General features: G+C 53.9%; 1 protein-coding gene across 1 annotated transcript; it reads left to right on the plus strand.

Annotated features, from left to right (window-relative positions):
* The first annotated feature begins 1689 nt into the window (after positions 1–1689).
* Positions 1690–22973, plus strand: PLCD4 (phospholipase C delta 4). The gene is made up of 16 exons (XM_056111985.1): positions 1690–1708; positions 1840–2004; positions 4820–5048; positions 7388–7517; positions 8658–8889; positions 12535–12736; positions 14780–14924; positions 16459–16611; positions 17955–18122; positions 19470–19565; positions 19688–19844; positions 20389–20505; positions 20666–20838; positions 21759–21894; positions 22133–22282; positions 22453–22973. The coding sequence occupies exons 1-16, from the start codon at positions 1690–1692 to the stop codon at positions 22554–22556; spliced, it is 2376 nt and encodes a 791-aa protein (XP_055967960.1). The 3' UTR covers positions 22557–22973.
* The last annotated feature ends 114 nt before the right edge of the window (positions 22974–23087 follow it).

Here is a 23087-nt window from a genome sequence, read left to right on the forward strand (position 1 = left end):
TTGCCCAGCATCCATGCTGGGTTTGAATCCTGCTGTTCTTACTGGTCCAGCACCACTGGATGTGGACCCTGAGCAGTGTGGTTTTATTATTTTGTTTTGTTTTGTTTTGTTTTGGACGGGATGCACTCAATGGTGCTCAGAGCTGACTTCTGACTCTGAGCTCAGGAATCATTCCTAACTGGGTATGGGGGACCATTATCAGGTATCAAGGATTGAACCTGGGTTGACTGAGTACAGGAAAAATGCCCCAACCTCTCTACTAACTTCCTGGCCCCAGCAGCAAGTGTTTTGGATTGTTTTTTTTTTTCCTTTTTGGGTCACACCTGGCGATGCTCAGGGGTTACTCCTGGCTTTTCACTCAGGAATTACTCCTGGCGGTGCTCAGGGGGCCATATGGGATGCTGGGAATTGAACCCAGTCGGCCGTGTGCAAGGCAAACGCCCTACCCGCTGTGCTCTCACTCCAGCCCCTGGGTTGGGTTTTTATTTTGTGCTCCCAAAACCAGAGGAGGAGGAGGAGGAGGAGGAAGAGGAGGAGGAGGAGGAGGAGGAGGAAGAAGAGGAGGGAGGAGGAAGAGAAGGAGGAGGAGGAAGAGAAGGAGGAGGAAGAGAAGGAGGAGGAAGAGGAGGGAGGAGGAGGAGAATTCCCTGTAGGACACTAAACCACTAGGATCTTCTCTACACTTCAGCTGTTTCCTCGGTAGTGTAGGGAGTGATAGCACAATGGGTAGGGCGTTTGCCTTGCACGCGGCTGACCTGGTCGGCCCAGGTTCGATTCCTCCGCCCCTCTCAGAGAGCCCGGCAAGCTACCAAGAGTATCTTGCCTGCACGGCAAAGCCTGGCAAGCTACTTGTGACGTATTCCATATGCCAAACACAGTAACAACAAGTCTCACAATAGAGATGTTACTGGGTCCGCTCGAGCAAATCGATGAACAATGGGAGGACAGTGCCCTAGTGCAGTAGGGAGTTGAAGGATGAGGAGTGGCTTAGTGGTAGAACTCATACTTCGCATGTATGAAGCACTGATTTCATCCCTGACACCTCTGGTCTCCTTCTTTTCCTAGCACCTATAGCTCTGGTCCTGGTGGCCTCTGAGCACTGCTGAGTGTGTCCCAAACCATCCCCCAAATTCTAAAGAGTCCAAATTCAGAGCCATCGAAACTTAGAAGTAAAAATAACTTTTGTTGGGGCCAGAGAAGAGGGAGAGCTCTTGTCTTGCATGTGTCCTGTCTGACCTGGGTTCAATCAGTGGCACCATGTATGGCCCCTTCTGAACCCAGCCAGGAGTGATCCCTGAGTGCAGAACCAGAAATAAGACCTGAGCATTGCCCGGTTTGTACCCCCTCACCAAAATAAAAATCAAAAAATAATTTTCACTCATGTAAATAGAATCAGGAGTTTCCTTTTCTTCCCGCTTGGATAGATTATTCTAAAAACTGCAAAATGATGAGTAAGAGCAATAGTACATTGGATGGGGTGCTTGCCTTGCACAAGGATGAGCTAGGTTCAATTCCTGGCATCCCATTTGGTCTCCGAGCACCTCCAGGAGTGACTCCTGAGTGCAGAGCCAGGAGTAACCCCAAACCAAAAATAAACAAACCAAAAAACCCTGCAAAAATCAACCAAAGGTGTTTGGGTCTCCCTTCTGCTTTAGGTGACTCTGGTGCCACCTGGTGGAAGAGTGGGTGATGGCCTCCGCACTAGTGCGTGAGTACCCCTTTTTCTTAGGGGAAAAGATTGGGGAGACAATCCAGGGGATGTGGCGGAGACCCCTGTCCAACGGCTTCTCCTGGGCGCCCCATCCTCCTCTTCTCTGCCCCCCTGCCCCGTGTCCTCAGGCCCAGGGCTCCCTGGCAACGAAGACCTGATGCGGATGCAGCAAGGGACCATGATGTGCAAGGTGAGGTCGAAAAACTGGAAGAAGCAGCGATTCTTCAAGCTCCACGAAGATGGCATGACCGTGTGGCATTCCCGGCAAGTCGGAAGCAGCACCAAACTCAGCTGTGAGTGACCTTGCGGGTCCGGGTCCGGGGTGGGCGTGCAGAGGGAGGGAGGGAGGGAAGGAGGGAGGGAGGGACCTGCCTTTCCACGACTCCGTTGTTGATGCCTACCCGGGTCTGATGTCAACCTGCCACCTGGAAATTAGAACAGCCATTGCGTCTCGGGCTAGAGAGGCCATACACAGGTGAAGGCACTCACTTTGTCTGGGTCCCAGCCGGAGTCAGTTCCGGGCACCACATACAGTCCCCCAGACACCACCAGGAGCGACCCCTGAGCACAGAACCCGGAATAGCCCCTGAGTATTACTGGGTGGGGCCCAATGCCTCCCCACCCATGCGGGAGGCGGGGACTCAAAACAAAACAGATTTGCCTCTAAGGCTTGTATAAGGATGGAATTAGTTATTTCATCTAAAAGACCTGGGACAGCAGGTAGGGCTCTTGCTTTGCATGTGGCTGACCTGGGTTCAATCCCCAGCAGCCCTGAGCCCTCCAGGGGCACCGCTGGGTAGAGCCCCCAAAAACAAAAATTAAAAAGGCTCCTCTACTGCCAGGAGTAATTCCTGAGTGCAAAGCCAGGAGTAACCCCTGTGCATCGCTGGGTGTGACCCAAAAAGCAAAATAAATAAATAAATAGAAAATAAAAAGGCCCCTCTGAGCTCAGAGGCAGGAATAAACCCTTAGCACTACCTAGTTCGGGTATGGCCTCCCAATAAAACAAAATATAAAAGACCTAGAAAAATCCTGGCTAGATCATTGGTTCTATCTTTCTGTTATCATCGCCGTCATATGAAATAAGTGACTCAGGCATCAGACAGGTATAAAGCCCTGGGTTTGACCACTTTCTAGCCAAATGGCTGTGAACACATTACTTAACTTAAACTAAGTGTCAGTCTAGTCCTTGGTTGAAATGTGAATGAAACAGTACCTGCCCTATCGATCACAGGGACTCAAGGGCCCAGGGGAGCAGGCTGCGTGGGACATGTTAGCCATTCCCTGTTTTTAAATATATATATATTTTTTGTAGAGTTCATGCCCAATTCAATCAGCCTAATCGGTGGCTGAATAAATAGCATACTCCTACATTTAAAAATAAATAAAAAATATATATTTTGAAGGTTTTTTTTAAGTTTTTTTTTAATTGAATCACAATGAGATACACACTTACAAAGTCGTTCATAGTTGGGTCTCAGTCATACAATGTTCCAACACTGGTCACTTCACCAGTGCACATTTCCACCACCAGTATCTCCAGTTTCCCTCTGGTTCCTGCCCACCCGCACCACATTAGCCATTCTGATAAAAAAAAATGTTCAGCACTGGACATCACTGGGCTGGAGTGATAGCACAGTGGGTAGGGCGTTTGCCTTGCAAGTGGCCAACATTGCCGACCCGAGTTCGATTCCTCCGCCCCTCTCGGAGAGCCCGGCAAGCTACCGAGAGTATCTCGACCACTGCAAAGCCTGGCAAGCTACTCGTGATGTATTCAATATGCCAAACACAGTAACAATGTTACTGGGCCCGTTCGAGCAAATCAATGAACAACGGGAGGACAGTGACAGGACAGTGACAGTGACTGGACATCACCAGAATAGTCTGCCGATTGGTCAGGGATGGGAAAGCTCTTGTCTTGCACTCGGCTCACCTGGGTTTGATCCTTGGCACCATATATGGTTCCACCATCACTGCTGGGAATAATTCCTGAGCTCAGAGCCAGGAGTAAGCCCTGAGCACCACTGGGTATGGCCCCCAAGCAAAACAAAGCAGTCTGTTGATCAAATACGTACTTTTCCTCAGAGGATGCATCCTGGAGGGTATGCATGAGGGACACACCAAAGCTCAGGGCCCACAGCCCCCCGCTGAGAGCAGAGCCTGGAAGGGTTTCTCTGGCTCCTTCCTAGACATCTGGAAAGAGGAAGTTGTCGGGTCTGAGCCAGGGGGCGAGGGAACAGCTCCTGGGGGTGACCGCAGATATTGCATGCAGGAGGCCTGGGTTGAATCCCCTGCAACTCATGGCCCCCGAGCACAACTGTTTTGGTTTGGTTTTGGGGTCACACCGGGTGATGCTCAGGGGTTGCTCCTGGCTCAGAAATCAATCCTGGAGGAGATGGCTGGGATTGAACCTCGAACCTGGGTCGGCCCTGTCCAAGGCAAGCGCCCTACCTGCTGTTACTATGGCTCAGGTCCCCAGCTCACAGCCTTTTACATTTTTATTTTGGGGGTTATACCCAGTGGTGCTCAGGATTACTCTGAATGGGGCTTGGGGGACCCCATTAGGTGCTGGGGATCACACCGGGGTCAGCCATGTGCCAGGCAAGTGCCTTCCCCTCTGTACTGTCGTTCTGGCCCGTAACTGTTTCCACCCGTTCTTTAGGTCTTCCTTGATGAATTTAAATGAAATATTTGAATTTTAATGAAATCCATTTTTTCTGTTTTTCTGTCACTTGTGGGTTTGGGATTTGTTTTTGAGCGACCTCAGGCGGGGCTCAGGACTTGCTCCCGGCTGTGCATTCAAGCGTCACTACCAGCAGGCCTCAGGAGACTATCCAGGATGCCAGGGATCGAACTCAAGTTGGCCACGTGTCAGGGAAGCACCTTCCCCACTGTCCTCACTCCCTGGCGCCAGGCCAGTGGAAACAGCAGGCACTGACCCAGAGTGGGCCCTCCAGCCCAGGGCCCATCTCTCTCTGCACCAAGGCTTCTGGGGTGCCCAACCTGTGCAGCTTGGGCATCCCACCCAGAGGAGAGACAGCTAGAGGTCCTGGATGCTCCATCCCCAGAGGGCCTGACCCCCCGCCCCCATCTCTCTGCTGCCCACAGTCTCCATCTCCGACGTGGAGACGGTGCGGCTGGGCGCGGAGTCCGAGTTGCTTCGCAGCCTGGAGGACGAGTCGGCCCTGATTCAGGGCTTCACCGTGGTCTTCCATGGCCGGCGCGACAACCTGGACCTGGTGGCCAATAGCGTGGAGGAAGCCCACATCTGGATGGAGGGCCTCCAGCTGCTGATAGACTTCGTCAAGAACATGGACCAACAGGAGCGACAGGACCAGTATCACCAGGACCCAGTCAGGGGCCCGGGGTCCCCTAGACGCAGCCCCAGAGTTCAGACATGGGGGAGGTGGGGGTAGGGCAGGCAGGTGGGTGGGGAGGTGGAGTCGGAGGAGGCAGAGGGCTAGGGTCTGATGCGGGGGGGGGGGGGGCAGGGATTGCATGAGGAATAGTCAAGATGTTGTTGGGAAAGATTCAGACCCTGTGGGACGGGGGAAAGACCTCTGGGAGTTGAAGGATTCTAGGAGGTGTGAGTCTCAGAGGGACAGACGGTCCCACAGCTTCCTGCCATGTATTCATCTCACCGAAAAAGGGGGAGAAATGCAGAAAAATAGTTCTGCAAATATTCTGCTTGCAAATAAAGGGGAGAGTATGGGGAACCAGAGAGAGAGAGAGAGAGAGAGAGAGAGAGAGAGAGAGAGAGAGAGTAAGTACAGTGGGTAGGGTGTTTGCCTTGCATGTGGCTGACCTGGGTTTGATCCTCGGCATCCCATATGTACCCCCAAACGCTGTCAGTAATGATTCCTGAGTGCAGAGCCAGGAATAAGCCTTGAGCGGGGACCAGAGCTATAGTAGGGATGACGTATGCCTTGCACACGGCCGACCTGGGTTCGGTTCCCAGCATCCCATTTGATCCCCCAAGTACCACTAGGAGTGATTCCTCATTGCAGAGCCAGGAGTAACCCCTGAACATCGCTGGGTATGGCTTAAAAAGAAAAAGAAATTAAGCTCTGAGCATCTCCAGGTGTGGCCTCAAAATAGAACAGAAACAGAGAAAAGGGTAGGAGGGTGGAGAGACAGCATGCACTCTGGTTTGACCCCTGGCACTGCAGAGGGTCCTCTGAGCACAGGCTGGTGGGGGGGTGGTCAATCCTGAGCACAAAGCCAGGAGTAGCCTCTGAGCACTGCTGGGTGTGCTTCCTCCCCACAAAAGGGGGGTGGGAATAAAAACATAAGAACAGAAGGTGCCAAGGGCTGGAGAGATCGTGCCGCAGGTAGGACACTTACCTTGAATACCACTGACATGGGTTCAATCCCGAGCACCCCATACGGTCCCTGGAGGACCGCTAGGAATGATTTCTGGGTGCAGAGCCAGGAGTAAGCTCTTGGCATTGTCAGGAGTGGCCCCAAAACAAACCAAAAAGTATCAGAAGATGCCAGTGGCATTAACTGCGGGACAAATGCCAGGCTTAAAGGACAGATGCCTTTAGCCTTAGCGGTGCCCTTCCAGATCTCCCGGTCTTTCCCCACCCTGCCTTTGACAATTCATTCGTTAGGCAGCGTGTATCAGGTCCCCTCAGGTTGAGTGATTTGTAGCCGAACAGACTCAGGTATTGCTTTGGCTGGCAGAGAGAATTATCTAGTGTAAACACCGGGCACCTGGATTATCTGCAAGTGTTTGAACGAAGGAGAAACCTTTCATTTCATAAAATTTTGTTTTATTGTAGTTTTGGGGCCACACCTGGCGATGCTCAGGACTTCCTCTTGGCTCTTCACTCAGGAACTACTCCTGGTGATGCTCAGGGGACCATATGGGATGCTGGGGATCAAACCTGGGTTGGCCGCATGTAAGGCAAACGCCTTATCTGCTATGCTATCACTCTGGCGTCAAGAAGCCTCTCATTTTAGTGGAAGAGTTTTGAGAAAACTTCAGAGAGAAAGAAGCATTTGGGCCGGACCTGAAAAATGAGTAGAACTGGAGCATGAAAATGAGGTGCAAAGGGCACTCCTGCATGACGGAGTGGTGTGATTAAAAGCGTAGACTCAGGGCTAGAGCGATAGCACAGCAGTGGATAGGGCTATTGCCTTGTACACAGCCAACCCGGACTCAGCTCCCATCACCCAGTAAGCTCCCCTGAGCACCACCAGATGTGGCTCCCACTCCAAAAAAAAAAAAAAAAAGTTTAGATACAAAGAGCCAGGCAAGCTACCGAGAGTATCTCACCCGCATGGCAGAGCCTGACAAGCTACCCGTGATATATTCGATATTTCAAACACAGTAACAACAAAGTCTCCAATGGAGACGTTACTGGGCCCGCTCGAGCAAATCGATAAACAACGGGAGGACAGTGACAGTGACAGTGACAGACACAGGATGTGGGAGCATCTTTGTGGGGCCCAGGACAGCCAGATCAGGGGGGCGAAAGTGAGTTTGACTTCTCTTCTCTGTCGGTGGCTGAACTGTGTGCTGACCAGGTAGACTAGTGCCTGGGAGGAAGACTCTGGAAGCTAACGTGGACAAGGGGTTGGGGGAGAGACTGATGCAGGATGCGGGGAGAAGTGTGACCCCCGGCATCTACGCATGCGCCTCCCCGTGCTTTTGCCTTAACTCTACCCTGGATGGTTGAGTGACTTGTTCCAGCGCGGAGACAGAAACCAGGATGGCAGAATGACGTTCCAGGAAACCAAGCGCTTACTGCACCTGATGAACATAGACATGGACGAAGATTACGCCTTCCAGCTTTTCCAGGTGAGTGGCCCTGGCCGGGCTTTGCAGAGGGCAGCGGGGCCATCTCTCCTGGCTGAGGGATGCAGTCCCTTACAGCAGTGCTCACCTGTTGAAGCTCCCCCCCAGGTGCCGCATGGGTGCGGGGGTTGATGGGTGGGTGGGCAGGGCATGCTGCTCCTCCTTCTTCATTTGTTTGTTTGTTTTTGGTTTCACCCACATTTGGTGGCACATAGGGCTTTCTCCTGGCTCTGCGCTCAGGGATCTTTCCTGGCAGGGCTCAAGGGTACCCTACGGGGTGATGGGGATCAAACCTGGCTTCGTCATGTGCCAAGCAAGAGCTTTACCTGGTACCATCTCTCCACCCTCACTTTTCTCTTTGGGGGACAGCCACATCCAGTGATACTCAGGAGATAGTCCTGGCTCTGTAACTCGGGAGTTACTATGAGTGGCGCTCAGGGGACTATATGGGATGTTGGGGATCAACCCAGGTCATCCGGGTTCAAGGCAAGCACCCTCCCCACTGTCCTGTCGCTTCGATCTCTACTCTGTTCGAAAGGTACACAGCATTGTTATCAAGGGACTCCCTGCCCAAGGTGCCTTGGAGAATGGAAAACACCAAGAAAAGAGCCAAAGAAATAGAGGCTTAAGGCACTTGCCTTGCATGCAGCCAACCCCAGTTTGATTCCTGGCCCTTAATAGATGATCCCAAACACTGCCAGGAGTGATCCCTGAGCATGGTCAAGAGCCTTGAGGGGGCCAGAGAGATAGTACAATGGGTACGGTGCTTGTCTTGCACACGGCCAGCCCTGGTTCAATCCCTGGCATCCCATATGGTTCCCAGAGCACCGCCAGGAGTGATCCCTGAGTACAGAGCCAAGGGTCAACCCTGAGCACCACCAGGTGTGGCATCCGCCCCGCCCCCAAATAATTAAAACATAAAGAGGCATCTTTAGATCTTGTAGAGATTTTTTGGGGGGTGGGGCGGGCATTGCATCCTAGTTGAAAAGTCTCTAGCAGCCAGTGCTATGGCCGAACCTTTGCTCCCCTAGGCCCTGAGTGTGGGGAGATCACAGGGAGGCGTGCCCGGGGCCTCAGTTCCCAGATCACCCTTCTGGGAGAGTCGCAGGTCCCAGCCCTTGTGCCTCGCACCCGTCTCTGCAGGATGCTGACACCTCTGAGTCCGGCACTCTGGAGGGAGAAGAATTCGTGCAGTTCTACAAGGTGCTGACCAAGCGCGTGGAGGTGCGCGAGCTGTTCCGAAGCTTCTCGGCCGATGGACAGAAGCTGACCCTGCTGGAATTTGCCGATTTCCTGCAAGAGGAGCAGAAGGAAGGGGAGCAGGCAACCGACCTGGCCCTGGAGCTCATCGGCCGCTATGAGCCCTCTGAGAGTGGTAAGAGACGCCGCAGAGGCCTGGGCAGGGGCGGTGAGGAACGAGGCCAGGTTCCCTCCCTCCGGGTCCCCACTCACAACTTCCCCATCTTTCTCCCGTCTGGCCTCTTCCTAAAGGAGGGCAGCCTTTCCGGGAGCTCCTCTGCAGTGCTGGAACATTCCGCAGACCCCGCCTGGCCTTTACTGAACCCTCATGTCCGTTTTGTCTCAGTCTGGCCAGCAGTGGCGACCCCTCCGTGGCCTCTTGCTTTGGCCTCTGCCTTCTGCTGCTGCTGGGACCTTCCCTTCTGCCCATTCTCCATGGGCTGGTTCTTTGTTTTATTCTCTTTTTGTTTGTTTTTGTTTGGGGGGGGGCACACCCAACAGTGCTCAGCCAGACTTCTGGCTCTGCACTCAGGAATTAATCCTGGCAGAGCTCATACGGGGGCAACTGGGGATCGAACCCGGGTCGGTCGTGTGCAAAGCGAATGCCTTACCCACTGTACTATCTGTCCAGTCCCTAGCTGGTCCTTTAAATGCCAGCTCCAGGACCAAGGAGATAGTATACAGTGGGAGGGCACTTGCCTTGCACACAGGGGGTCCTCCGACCCGTGACATCCCACATGGTCTCTCGACCACTAACAACAGCAATTTCTGAGCATCTCTGGATGTAACCCCCAAACTGAACAAAACCCAAAAATGAAATGCCAGCTCCAGGGTCCAGAGAGACAGTGCTGAGGGTCGGACACTTGCCTTGCAATACTGCCAGCACCCTGGTTCAGTTCCCCAGCGTCTCATAGGGTCTCCCCAGCACCTCCAGACCAGAAATCAGAAAATGAGGCGGTACAGCAGATAGGGCACCTGCCTTACACGCGGCCAATCTGGGTATGATCACTGGCACCCCCATATGGTCCCCTGAGCACACAGCTAGGAGTAACCCCTGAGCACTACCAGGTGTTGCCCAAAAACAACAACAAAATAATAGTAAATAAACAGGCGAACAAACACCAGCTGTACCTTTTCCTGGGCTACCCACACCCCCCCATGCCACCACGCCAAATTCCCAAGGGGTTCTTTTATTTTTTTCCCCAGGTTTTTTTTTTTGCTTTTTGGGGTCACACCCGGTAATGCAGAGGGGTTACTCCTGGCTCTGCACTCAGGAATTACTCCTGGCGGTGCTCTGCTCGGGGGACCATATGGGATGCTGGAAATCGAACCCGGGTCGGCCGCCTGCAAGGCAAACGCCCTACCCACTGTACTTGCTCCAGCCCGTCCCAAGATTTTTTTTCATTGAATCACTGTAAGATAGACCCTGTTCATGATTAGGTTTCAGTCATATGGTGTTCCAAAATCCATTCCTCCACCAGCGTCCCCAGTTTCCCTCCCATCATCCCCTACCAGCCTGCCTCTATGGCAGGCTCTCTCTCTCTCTCTCTCTCTCTCTCTCTCTCTCTCTCTCTCTCTCTCTCTCTCTCTCTCTTTCTCCACCCCCAACCCTTTTGGGCATTGTGCTTTGCAATACAGATACTAGAAGGTTATCAGGAATATCCCTTTACCTACTTCTAACACTCAGTTCTTGTCCAGCGAGATCATTTCCGGCTATTATTGTCAGACTGGTCCCTCCTCTATCTTACCTACTCTCCGCCCCACTCACACTTGTGGTAGATTCCAACCATTGACCAGTCCTCCTGGCCTCCAAGGGGTTCTTGAGTCTTTAATCCCCACAGCTACAAGGGGATTAAGAGGGATGAGGGGGAGACAAGTGAGCTAGCATTTGGGGGTGGGGCACAGCCACAGACGCTGAGCTGGGCAGGTGGTGCCCTGGCCTCACACATGCCCTTACACTACCTTCCGGCCCCAATCATCTAGCTGACTCTGTGTTTATTTTTCCATGGTTCCGTGGACCATCCCAATCGTCCAGCTCTAGCTAGCACAGCTCACTGACGCCTTCTCTGCTCTCATATCTCCAAGTCTTTTTTTCTTTTCTCTCTCTCTCTTTTTTTTGTGGGGGGTGAGGTGGGGTAAGGTGCACACCCAGCAGTGCTCAGGAGTGACTGGGTGATGTGCACCTGGTGATGTGCACCCGGCCCCTCTCCAGTGCCTCTTCAGCAGCGCCCTGCCTGCCTTCTGCTGATGCTGTGTTGGTGTTGGGACAGAATGATTTATAGATTGAGGGACGCCGCCAGTGGTCACCTCGAAGCCTGGACTTCCGTTTGCTTTTATGATGGTCTTTTGTGTGTGAGGTTGGGGAGGGGGAGGGGCAAGTGGTGCTCAGGAGACCAGGGAGGCCGCCCCATCCCCTGCCTCTCCCCCAGTGACTTTTGACCAACCAGATGAGGCCACCAGGGCTGTTCCTGGCAATGCTCATGGGATCATGTAGCACCGGGAATTGAACCCAGGTCAGGTGCATGCTAGGTTTATTCCCTAAACCCTGAACTATCTCCTAGTGTGCTGATTCTTTTTTCTTTCTTCTTTCCTTTCTTCCTTTCTTTCTTCCTCCCCCTCCCTCCTTCCTTCCTTCCTTCCTTCCTTCTTCCTTCCTTCCTTCCTTCCTTCTTCCTTCCATTCTTCTTTCCTTTCTTCCTGCCTCCTTTCTTTCCTTCCTTTTTTCCTTCCTCCTTTCCTTCCTTCCTTCCTTCTTTTCCTTCTTCTTCCCTCCCTCTCTTCCTTTCATTCTTTCTTTCTTTCTTTCTTTCTTTCTTTCTGCACACCTGGTGATGCTCAGGGGTTACTCCTGGCTCTATGCTCAAGAATTACTCCTGGAAGTGCTCAGGGCGCCATATGGGATGCCAGGGATTGAACCCAACTTGGCTGTATGCAAAGCAAATGCCCTACGCACTGTACTTTCTCTCCAGCCCTCTTCCTTCTTTCCTTCCTTCCTTCCTTCCTTCCTTCCTTCCTTCCTTCCTTCCTTCCTTCCTTGTTCCCTCCCTCCCTCCCTCCTTCCCTCCCTCCCTCCTTTCTTTCTTCTTTCTTTCTTTCTTTCTTTCTTTCTTTCTTTCTTTCTTTCTTTCCTTCCTTCAGCGGCCATCATTGATGTGCTCAGGGGCTCCTGCTGGTTCTGTGCACAGTCATCTCAGGGATGGCTGCCAGAGATCAGTTGATCGAGTGATCAAACCTGGACTTCCTCCATGCAGATTGTCGTCAGTCCATTGAGCTCTCTCTGGTCCAGTAGAGTTTGTTGTTATTGTTTTGTGTTAACACCCAATTGCTCCTGGAGATGCTTGGGGCACCATGATTAAAGCAGGGTCAGCAGCGTTCCAGGAAAGCTCTGTGGCCAATTCACCACCTCTCCAGGCCCCTCCCACTCTTTTTTTTTTTTTTGCTCTTTGGGTCACACCCAGCGATGCTCAGGGGTTATTCCTGGCTCTTGCACTCAGGAGTTACTCCTGGCGGTGCTCAGGGGACCATATGGGATGCTAGGGATCGAACCCGGGTTGGCCACGTGCCAGGCAAACGCCCTCCCTGCTGTGTGCTCCAGCCCCTCCAGTTACTCTTAACAATCACATATAAACCATGCAATTTGCTGCAACACGCACAGAACCCTCAGCTAGCATGTCAATGAAGTGAGCCGGACAAAAAGGACAAACACAGGGCGATCTCGCGCACAGTTGCCTTCAGTCTCTGCCGCCTGGCCCTCATGTTCCGCTACCCTCCCCTCACCCAGGCAAAAGGCGGTGTGTCCTGAGCTTGGACGGCTTCCTGAGTTACCTCTGCTCGAAGGACGGCGACATCTTCAACCCCATGTACCTCCCCATCTACCAGGACATGACTCAGCCCCTGAGCCACTACTTCATCAGCTCTTCGCACAACACCTACCTCCTCGGGGACCAGTTCTGTGGCCAGAGCAGCGTGGAGGGCTACATAAAGTACGGCGGGAAGGACGTGTGCCGTGGTGCCTAGCTGGGAGGGAAAGCGCTGCATGTATGTGTGTGTGCGTGTGCGTGTGTGTGCATGCGTGTGCATGTGTGTGCGTGCCTGTGTGTGTGCTTGTGCGCATGTGTGCACGTGCATGCCTGTGTTCATGTGTGTGTGTGCATGTTTGCATGTGTGTGCATGCATGTGTGTACGTGTGTGTATGTGAATGCATGTGTGCTTGTGTGTGCATGTATACATGTGTGTGCATGTGTGTGCATGTAGACGTGCTGTGTGTGCATGCGTGTACGTGCATGTGCATGTGTGTGCATGTGTGTGCATGTGCACGCGCATGTGCATGTGTGCGTGTGCGCACATGTATGTGCGTGCGTGTGCATGTGTGTGCATGTGCGCACATGTATGTGCATGTGTGTGCACGCCTGTGTGTGCTTGTGCGCATGTATGCACGTGCATGCCTGTGTTCGTGTGTGTGCGTGCACGTTTGCATGTGTGTGCATGCATGTGTGTACGTGTGTGTATGTGAATGCATGTGTGTGCATGTGTGTACGTGTGTGTGCATGTGTGTGTGCATACGTGTGAGTGCATGTGTGTGTGTGCATGTGTTTGTGTGTGTGGTGTTTGAGGGTCCCGCTGCCCTACAGCTTGGAGGAGATGCTGAGATTAGGAGGAGAGGTGAAGCCCTACGGGTTGCTGGAGTTTCTCTCCCTTCCACGGTCTGCCACGTGCTCTAAACACAGGGGACTTGACACTGATTGAATGAATCAATTTTGGGGTTTTTTTTTGAGCCACATTGGCTGAGCTCAGGGCTTACTCCTGGCTCTGCCTTCAGGGATCACTCCTGGTGGGTTCAGGGAACCCATAGAGGCGCCCTGGGTCAAACTGGGTTAGGTGCATGCAAAGCAAGCACCCTTGATGTGCTACTGCTCTGCCCCTGGGGGATTTTGTTTGCTTTGTTTATTTTGGGGGGGTTGTTTTTATTTTGGGTCATATCCAGTGATGCTCAGAGGTTACTCTTGGCTCTGCACTCACAAATTTAATCCTGGCCGTGCTCAGGAGATCTTATGGGATGCTTGGATCTAACCTGGGTCAGCCCTGGGCAAGGCAAATGCCCTCCCCATTGTACTATTTCTCCAGTCCCTGGGTGGTTTGTTGTTTTTAGTGATGTTTAGTGAGCACAGACCTGACTCTGTGCTCAGGGATCACTCCTGGAAGGGCTCTGGCAAGGGCCGGGGAGCGGTAGACCAGGGTTCAATCCCCAGCATCCCATATGGTCCCCTGAGCACCATCAAGAATGCATTCTGGGGGCTGGAGTGATAGAACAGCGAGTAGGACGTTTGCCTTGTACGTGGGCGACCCAGATTCGATTCCCAGCATCCCATAGGTCCCCTGAGCACCACCAAGAATGAATTCTGGGGGCTGATGTGATAGCACAGCGGGTAGGACGTTTGCTCTACACGTGGCCGACCCAGGTTCGATTCCCAGCATCCCATATGGTCCCCTGAGCACCACCAGGAGTAATTCCTGAGTGCATGAGCCTGAAGTAACCCCTGAGCACCATCCAAGAAGCAAAAACCAAACAACCAAAACAAAATCCTTTCTCTCCCTTTCTCTCTCTCTCTCTCTCTCTCTCTCTCTCTCTCTCTCTCTCTCTCTCTCTCTCAGGACTCTGGGGCTAAGGAGTTCGCCACCCTCAGCTTCGGTTTTCCCATCTGGGGCAGAGCTAACCTGGCCCATCCTGGGTTGGGCTCTGAGTGGGGATGAGAGAATCCTAGTGTCCGTAGGTGTTAGTAGCTGCCATTATGGTGACTGTGAGGCCAGGGATCAGACCACACACTCAGAGTGGACGTCGGGGCTATAGAGGCGCCTTGCATCAGAGCCTCTGTCCAGGGAGGGCTTCCCTAAGGGGCCTGCTGAGATGTCAGTGTGGAGGAGGGGGTGCTGAAGAAGAGGGTGCTGGGTTTCTGCGCGGCCAGGAGAGGGCGCCCTCAGCGCCGCCTCACCCCCTGACCCCCACCTCTCCCTGGGGGTGTTTGCAGGGCCTTGAAACGGGGGTGCCGCTGTGTGGAGGTGGACGTATGGGACGGACCCAACAAGGAGCCCATCGTTTACCACGGGCACACGCTCACCTCCCGCATCCTCTTCAAAGACGTCTTGGCCTCTGTGGCCCAGTATGCCTTCCAGGTAGGCTCCAGGATCAGCATCCGGGTGGGTCTGAGGGTCGCGGGGGGAGGGGAGGGTGGCGGGGGAGGGGCGCAGACTCTCAGGGTCTGAGTGGGGGCCAGGTGGGTCGCATTCCTAGCGACTCATAGTCAAAGTCCTTGCTCAAGGTTAGGGACTGTCACTTCCGACAACTTCCTTCTGTCATCCCCTGGGAGAGGGTGGACGGGGAAACAGAGAAGGTGGCCACTCAGGGCTGGGGGGATGGCAGGGACCAATGTCACATGACTACCAGAGCGACAGGGTAAGCCTAACACAAGCCTGAGCTTTTATACTTTGTTTTTCTGGGGCCCCCACCTGGCAGTGGTTGGGGGACCATATGCAGTACTGGGATTCAACCAGGGTTGGCTGCTTTTGTTTTTTCCTTTTTGGGTCACACCCGGAGATGCACAGGAGTTACTCCTGCCTCTGCTCAGGGGACCATATGGGATGCTGGGAATTGAATCCGTGTCAGCCATGTGCAAGGCAAATGCCCTACCTGCTGCACTATCACACCAGCCCCTTGGCTGCCTTTTTTGTTTGTTTCTTTTTGGGTCACACCCAGCGATGCACAGGGATCACTCCTGGCTCTGCACTCAGGAATTACCCCGGCGTGTATTCAGGGGAATATATGGGATGCTGGGAATCGAACCTGGGTCGGCCACATGCAAGGCAAACGCCCTACCCACTGTGCTATTGCTCCAGCCCCCTGGCTGCTTTTAAGGCCAGCATCTTCCCCTCTGTGCCATCTCTGATGTCCCAAGAACGTCTTACTACTTTTTTTTTTTTGTTTTGTGTTTTGGGCCACACCTGGTGGTGCTCAAGGGTTACTCCTGGCTTTGCAGTCAGTAATCATTCCTGGCAGGCTTGGAAGACCATCTGGGATGCCAAGGATCTCTACCCCTGGTCAGAAGCATGCAAGGCAAGCGCCTTACCCACTGTACTATTGCTCTGGACCCGTTTTAGAAATTTAAATCTTTTGTTTTGTTTTGTTTTTGGACCACATCAGTGGTGCTCAGAGCTGAATCCTGGCTCTGTACTCAGAGATCACTTCTGGCAGGGCTTGGGGGAACCATATGTGATACCGGGGATTAAACCTGGGTCAACTGCAGGCAAGGCAAGCCCCGTCCCCCACTGTACTATTGCTCTGGTCTCCCAGAAGTGGCCTTTATTTTATTTATTTTTATTTTTTATTTATTTATTTATTTATTTTTGCTTTTTGGGTCACACCTGGCGATGCACAGGGGTTACTCCTGGCTCTGCACTCAGGAGTTACTCCTGGCAGTGCTAAGGAGACCATATGGGATGCTGGGAATCGAACCTGGGTTGGCTGAATGCAAGGCAAATGCCCTACCCGCTGTGCTATCTCTCCAGTCCCTCCCAGGAGTGGCTTTTAGATGGGTAGATGGGGATTGAGCCAGAACCCCTGGAGGGATTAGTGTGTGTGTGAGAGGGTCCCTTGGTGGGAGCTGGGGGGCAAGGGCGCTCGTGGTGTCGAACTCTGTGGTCTGTCCCCCAGACGTCAGAGTATCCCGTCATCCTGTCGCTGGAGAACCACTGTGGCTGGGAGCAGCAGGTGGTCCTGGCGAACCATCTGATGGAGATCCTTGGGGAGCTGCTGCTGAGTACCACCGACGACGACCTGCTGCCGGCCCAGCTGCCCTCGCCTGAGGTGGGGCCCCCGGGCCCCATCCTCGTGGCTGCTCAGTTCCTCTTTCTGGCCAAAGCCCAGTGCTTCTCATCATTTGTGCCTGTCTGTTCCCCTGATCCATTTGCCCACTGCTTGCTCTGTATTAGTGGCCGTGGGGGTGAGCTTGGGTCATCCCCGGCAGTGCTCAGGGCTGACTCTGTGCTGAGGGATCACTCCTGGTAGGTTCGGGGACCATGTGGAATGGTGGGGATCGAACCCTAGGTGTGCAAGGCAAGCGCCCCATTGCTGGTACTATCACTCCAGGTCCCCACAATGAAAGTTGTTTTTTTTTTAAAATTTTTATTAGTGAAACACCATGAGGTACAGTTGTAGACTTACAAATTTTTGTGCTTGGGTTTCAGTTATACAATGATCAAGTACCCATCCCTCCACCAGTGCCCATCCTCCACCACCACTGATCCCAGTATCCTTCCCACCCCCAACCCCCATCCCACCCTGCCTCTGTGGCAGGGCATTCCCTTTTGTTCTCTTTCTCCTTTTGGGTGCTGTAGTTTGCATTGAGTGACAATCATGTTCGGTCTATAGTCTACTTTCAGCATGCATCTCCCATCCTGGGAGGATCTTCCCAACACCTTTATTTAGTGCTCCCTTCTCTATCTGAGTTGCCTTTCCCCCTAGCATGTGCGGCTGGCCTCCAAGCCATGGAATGAACCTCCTGGTACTTATCTCAGCTATTCTTGGGTGTTAGTCTCCTATTTTGTTACTTTATGTTCCCCAGATGAATGCAATCTTTCTATGTCTGTCCCTCTCTTTCTGACTCATTTCTCTTAGCATGATACTTTCCATTTAGTACCACTTGTCTGTAATAGGGAATCAAGGCTAGGTCCGGGGAGATAGCTTAAAGGACCAGAATGCATGTTTTGCAAGAAGGAAGTCATGGTTTGATACCCAAGAAGCACCATGATTTAAGAGCACCATCTAATGCCCCCAAACCATTAGGGAACCCTACCTGCATGTATTGGACAGAATTTCCCATGGCTCCCTCACTTCCTGCACTGCCCAGTGCCTTAGTTTATTATTTTGGTTTTTTGTTTTGTTTTGTTTTGTTTTTTTGCTCTTTGGGTCACACCCAGCGATACACAGAGGTTACTCCCAATTCATACACTCAGGAATTACTCCTGGCCATGCTCGGGGGACCATATGGGATGCTGGGAATCGAACCGGGGTCGGGCCGCGTGCAAGGCAAATGCCCTACCCGCTGTGCTATCACTCCAGCCCCTGCCCAGTGCCTTAGGACCCATCACTTAGCCTGGCCACTCTCTGTAATATTGCAGCCTGGAGACGAGTCTATTTCTGGCCCCTAGGCGCTTCGGAGGAAGATTCTGGTGAAGGGGAAGAAGTTAAGGGTGAAAGAAGAGCAAGAGGAAGAGGAAGAAGAGGAAGAAAAGGAGCTCGACCCTCAGGTGGTGCAGGAACATGAGCTGCAGATACGGGCCCAGAATGAGCCTGAGAGCCAGGATAAAGAGAATAAGGTAGGTGGGGAGAGGGGCTTTCTGCTCTGGACCATGACCTCAGGGGGCTCAGGAATGAGAGGCTAAAGGCAGGCAGAGCCAAGGCCCAGGTTCCAGGGCTGGAGAGATTGTAAAGTGGGGAAGGTGCTTGCACTGCACACAGCCAACTGTGTTCGACCCCCACACCGCAAAGGGCCCCCTGAGCCCTGCCAGGAATAGTCTCTGAGCACAGAGTCAGGATTAAGCCCGGAACATTGCTGGCTGTGGCCCCGAAACAAAACAAGGCATTGGGACACGCCCCCCAAACGCTGCAGTGACTCCTTGATCTTCAGAGCTCTCAAAATCTGTTTTTTCCGATGATACATCTGTGGGCACTCAGGATAAATACTGTCCTCTCTGATGTGCCTATTTGGGTCTCTCTGACTTCTGGGTCCCCTGGGGAACTCATTGGACATCTCATTGGACATCTTTGCTCCGCTTCTCAGTTCCCTTGAAGGACAGTTTGAACCCTGTTGGGGTGTGTGTGTGCCCCATATTAGGATCCTTGGCAAGCCTGGGTTACTGGGGTGACTTCTATGATCCCAGCCCAAGTGGACTTAGAAGGGCCAGAGAGATAGTGCAATGGGTAGGGTATAGGGTGCTGGCTTTGCATACAGAGAACAGGGTTCCATCCCTGGCATCACATGTGGCTCCCTGAGCCCACCAGGAGTGACCCTGAGCTTAGACCCAGGAGTCAGCCATGAGCACTGCCAGTGTGCCCTTCCCCCACCAAAAAAAAAAAAGGGAGGGGAACCAAAGTAGCTTAGACAAAGCTCTCCCCAAGTCTGATAAAGAGTGAGACATTGCCAGAGATCTTCAAGGAAGGGGCCAGGCTGCTGGATCATCTCCCGTGGGCACAGCTGCCTTGGGTGGGCCTGGGAGGGTCCTGCCCTCAAGTCCATGTCTTGTTCTGGTGCATGTGCTGGGGTCAGCTGACTCCTGGCTCCCTTGTTCTGGGCCACTGTGGGTGTCTAACCTGCTTTCCTGTCCAGGAAGGAAATGGGGGAAGTCGCAGACCAATGTAAAGTGGGCCCCTGGGCCCCTGACGGCTTCGCAGTGTGATTTCTAGGACTCCTTTGTATCTTGACATGTCTGTCGGGGTTCCTGTATAGTAGATCCCCCAAGCGCTCATGTGTTCTAAAGGAGGAAAGGTAGGGGTTACCTTTTCTATGCCCCTTTACCAATGATAAGTAAAGACTTACCCACGCATGTCTTGCATGTACCCTGGGTTCAATCCCTGGCCCCCCCACATCAATACCACACCCCTCCTGTCTCCCAGAAAGTGATGGGGCCCCGTCTGTACATGCAGGCTGCCTTTATTCTCCCCAGGTTAGGCGGTTCCTGCTGTTTTGTTCATCCATCTGTTGTCACATTACTACCCAGTCTTCCATTCCAAAGCCCAGGCCTTTACTCTTTCTACAGAAGGTGAGGCAGGAGGGAGAATGCAGGGGGCAGAGGCTTAGATGGATGAGTTCCGCTCTCGACCCTTCTTCCTTAATGGCAACGCTGAGCCTTCCCGCCTGTGTCTCCACTTTCTCCCCTTCCAGAAAGTCAAATCCCTCTGGTGCGCGACCCCCTCCTCCGTGGTCATGTACCTGAAGCCCGTGCCGTTCTACAGCTTCGCTCACTCCCGCGAGTACTACTGCATCTATGAGATGTCATCCTTCTCGGAAAGCAAGGCCAAGAGCCTTATTAGGGAGGCGGGTCAGGACCTGGAAGGAGGGGCGGGGCCTGGTGGGCGGGGTCACACCGGCGGGGGCGGGGCCTTGAGGGCTTGGCCACACCAGATGGGGCCGGGGCACGCCGTATGGGGCGGGGCCTGAAGCGCCGGGTGGGGATTGGGGGGCGGGGACGGTGGGCGGGGCTACAGTGGCAGGTCAGAGCCCTCTAGGAAAAAGGAGGAGTTGACACCTCCAGGGTCTCCTGGTTCTAGGCAGGGAAAAGGTTGGGCAAGGAGCTGTGAACCGTGTTTTTTTTTTTTGTTTTTTGGTTTTTTTGGGTAACTTTTTAATTGCATCACTGTGAGATAGACCCTTTACAAAGCTGTTCATGGTTCATGACTGGGTTTCAGTCATACAGTATTTCAACACCTATCTCTCCACCAGTGTACATTTCGTAGCATCAGTCTCCCCAGTGAACCGTGTTTTTAAGCCAGGCTGAGATGCTGGGAAGACGAATGAAGTCGGGAGGCCCGGGGGAGTGGGGAGGGGACAGTCCTTTTCCATCCCTGCCTTTTGCCCACTCCTAGGCAATGAGTTCGTGCAGCACAATGCCTGGCAGCTAACCCGTATTTATCCTAGTGGTCTGAGGACGGATTCGTCCAACTACAACCCCCAGGAGCTGTGGGTCGCCGGCTGCCAGCTGGGTGAGAGGGTGCAGGGGGGTGGGGAGAGACCTGGGATGCCCCGAGGAGACAGAGAGACTAACCCTGAGGCTGCACCCAGCATCTTGGGGGCTCCCTGCAGGAGGGACTGGCTGGCCCCCTCAGGTGAATCCACACCACCACCATCACCCCCTTTTCTCAGTGGCTCTGAATATGCAGACGGCAGGGCTGGAGATGGACATCTATGACGGCCTCTTCCGCCAGAACGGCGGCTGTGGCTATGTGCTGAAGCCAGACTTCCTGCGTGACATTCAGAGCAGCTTCCACCCGGAGATGCCCATCAGCCCTTTCAAAGCTCAGAAACTTGTAGTCCAGGTGCCAAGGGGTTGGGAGCTGGTAGGGTGTTTCCCTTGCATACAGTTGACCTGGGTTCCATCCCTGACATCCCGTATGGTCCCTCAAGCACTTCCAGGAGTAATTCCTGAGTGTGCAGACAAACAAAAGAGTAACCCCTGACCACCGCTGGGTTTGGCCTGAAAACAAACAAAAATATCCAGAATCCTGGGGGTGGGTATGGGGGGAAAAGAGAAGCTGGGGGTAAGACTCTGGGAACATTGAGAGGAGAGAGGCCCGAGAGTCAGCAGACCTGACAGGGAGGTCTTGAGGTGCCGGGGGAGGGGGATGTGGAAAGTGTTTCCTAACCTCGGTGAGCAGCAGGATACCACAGACTGTGCATGGTGGACGGGAGCTTTAACCTCAGGCTTCCGATCTGCAAAATGGGCATAATAATACTCCATCCCTCTCGGGATTGTGGGTAGTGACTAGAAAGCACTTCCAGCACCTTCTAAAGAAGGTGCTGCTTGTCATTAACGTAATTATTTGGGAGGGGGGAAAAGCTCAACGGGCTGTGTGCATGCTTTGCTGGCACGATATCCCCAGAGTCCCCAGAGTAGAGCCGGAGCACTGCCTAGTGCTGTGCTCCGCCCCTCCTCCCTCCCCCCCACACTCCTCCAAATTTCTAATTTTGTTCCATTTAAAACCATGTGTGGTGTCAGGGCTTGAACTTAGGTCCTTGAGCCTGCCTCCCTGAGCTCCCTCTGTGACCCATTCCATGACCCAGAGATGTCAGATGATTACGGGGAGATGATTGTTTCCACGGAGAATTAGCCTGGCCGACCGCGTTAACTCGAGTGCTGGGGCCATGAGCCTCTTCCTACCCTCCTGGGGGTGAGCACTGCAGGGGGCTGGCTGAGCAGGCCCAAGGTCCTGAGTGAGGTCTGTGGCCCCGGTTGCAGGTGATTAGTGGTCAGCAGCTCCCGAAAGGGGCCAAGTCCCGAGAGCAGTCCATCCTGGACCCGCTGGTGAGAGTGGAGGTCTTCGGAGTTCGCCCGGACACTACCTACCAGGAGACCAACTACGTGGAGAACAACGGTGAGAGGCTGGGCCGAGCCGGGGCGGGGGCGGGGGGTGGCGCATGGGAAACCAGAGTCAGGGGTCCCTGTGAGAGCTCAGCCAAGGCCCAGTTTCCCTGAGCCACGCAAAAAGCGACCCCTGAGCACCGCTGGAGACAGTGGGCGGTGGGGACCCAAGTGGGTTGACTGCTCGTGACGCAAGGGCCTTAACCCCTCCCTGTCTATCTCTCCCCCATCCCCGCCCCCGACTGCCTCAGGTTTTAACCCATACTGGGGAGAGACATTAACCTTCCGGGTCCTGGTGCCAGAACTGGCCCTCCTGCGTTTTGTGGTGAAGGATTACAACTGGACCATCCGGCACGAGTTCGTGGGCCAGTTCACGGTGCCCTGGAGCTGCATGCAGCAAGGTGAACGGTGGTCCTGGTTCCCACATGCTGCCATCCTGCCCCCACAGGGGTACCCATCCTGCCCCGGGGGGGGGCCCACTCATGCCGCCATCTCATCCCACGGGGGCCCGCACCCACACCACCATCCCCCCCACGGGGTCCCCCACCCACGCCGCCATCCCACCCCACAGGCTACCGCCACATCCACCTGCTCTCCAAGGACGGCCTCAGCCTCCACCCGGCTTCCATCTTCGTGCACATCAGGACCAAGGAGGAAGAAGAGGCTGAGTCCTGAGGTGCAGGGACTGGAGGGAAGGGGATGCCCAGCTGCTGAGAGCTGCCAGGCTGATGCTCCGGAGAACCGCGCTGGGCAAAGCCTCATGGTGGTTCCGACCGAAGCCCACCGTGATCTCCCTCTCCCGACAGGCCAGCAGTGGAGCTGGGCCTCGCTCAAGCCTTGGGGAGCTCACTGCCACCACCCCTCCTTCCTCGGGCTGTAAGACTTCACATCACCCCCGGGGGCCAAGGACTAAAGTGCTCCCCCGTTCCTGACTCCAAGAGAGATGGCAGCGGGGAATCCAGAGCGGGCCAGGGCTGGAGACCCCCCAAGAGCATCTTTCTTACTTTCCTCAAAGCCCCGTCTCCAGGCTCCCCAGGCCAAGACTGGGAAAGTGGACACCCCGTACCCCTAAGAGACCACACCACATAGCCCTCAGAGCAAGGAAGACCCTGTCAGCTGCCCCCTCTCCCCTCTTTGCCCCCCGGGGATATAAACAGAAGTTCCCTTGCTAGTTGGGTCTGAGTCTGGCCTGTCGTTATTGATCAC

Source organism: Sorex fumeus, unplaced genomic scaffold, assembly GCF_029834395.1.
Source record: "Sorex fumeus unplaced genomic scaffold, SorFum_2.1 ptg000014l, whole genome shotgun sequence".
NCBI lineage: Eukaryota > Metazoa > Chordata > Mammalia > Eulipotyphla > Soricidae > Sorex > Sorex fumeus.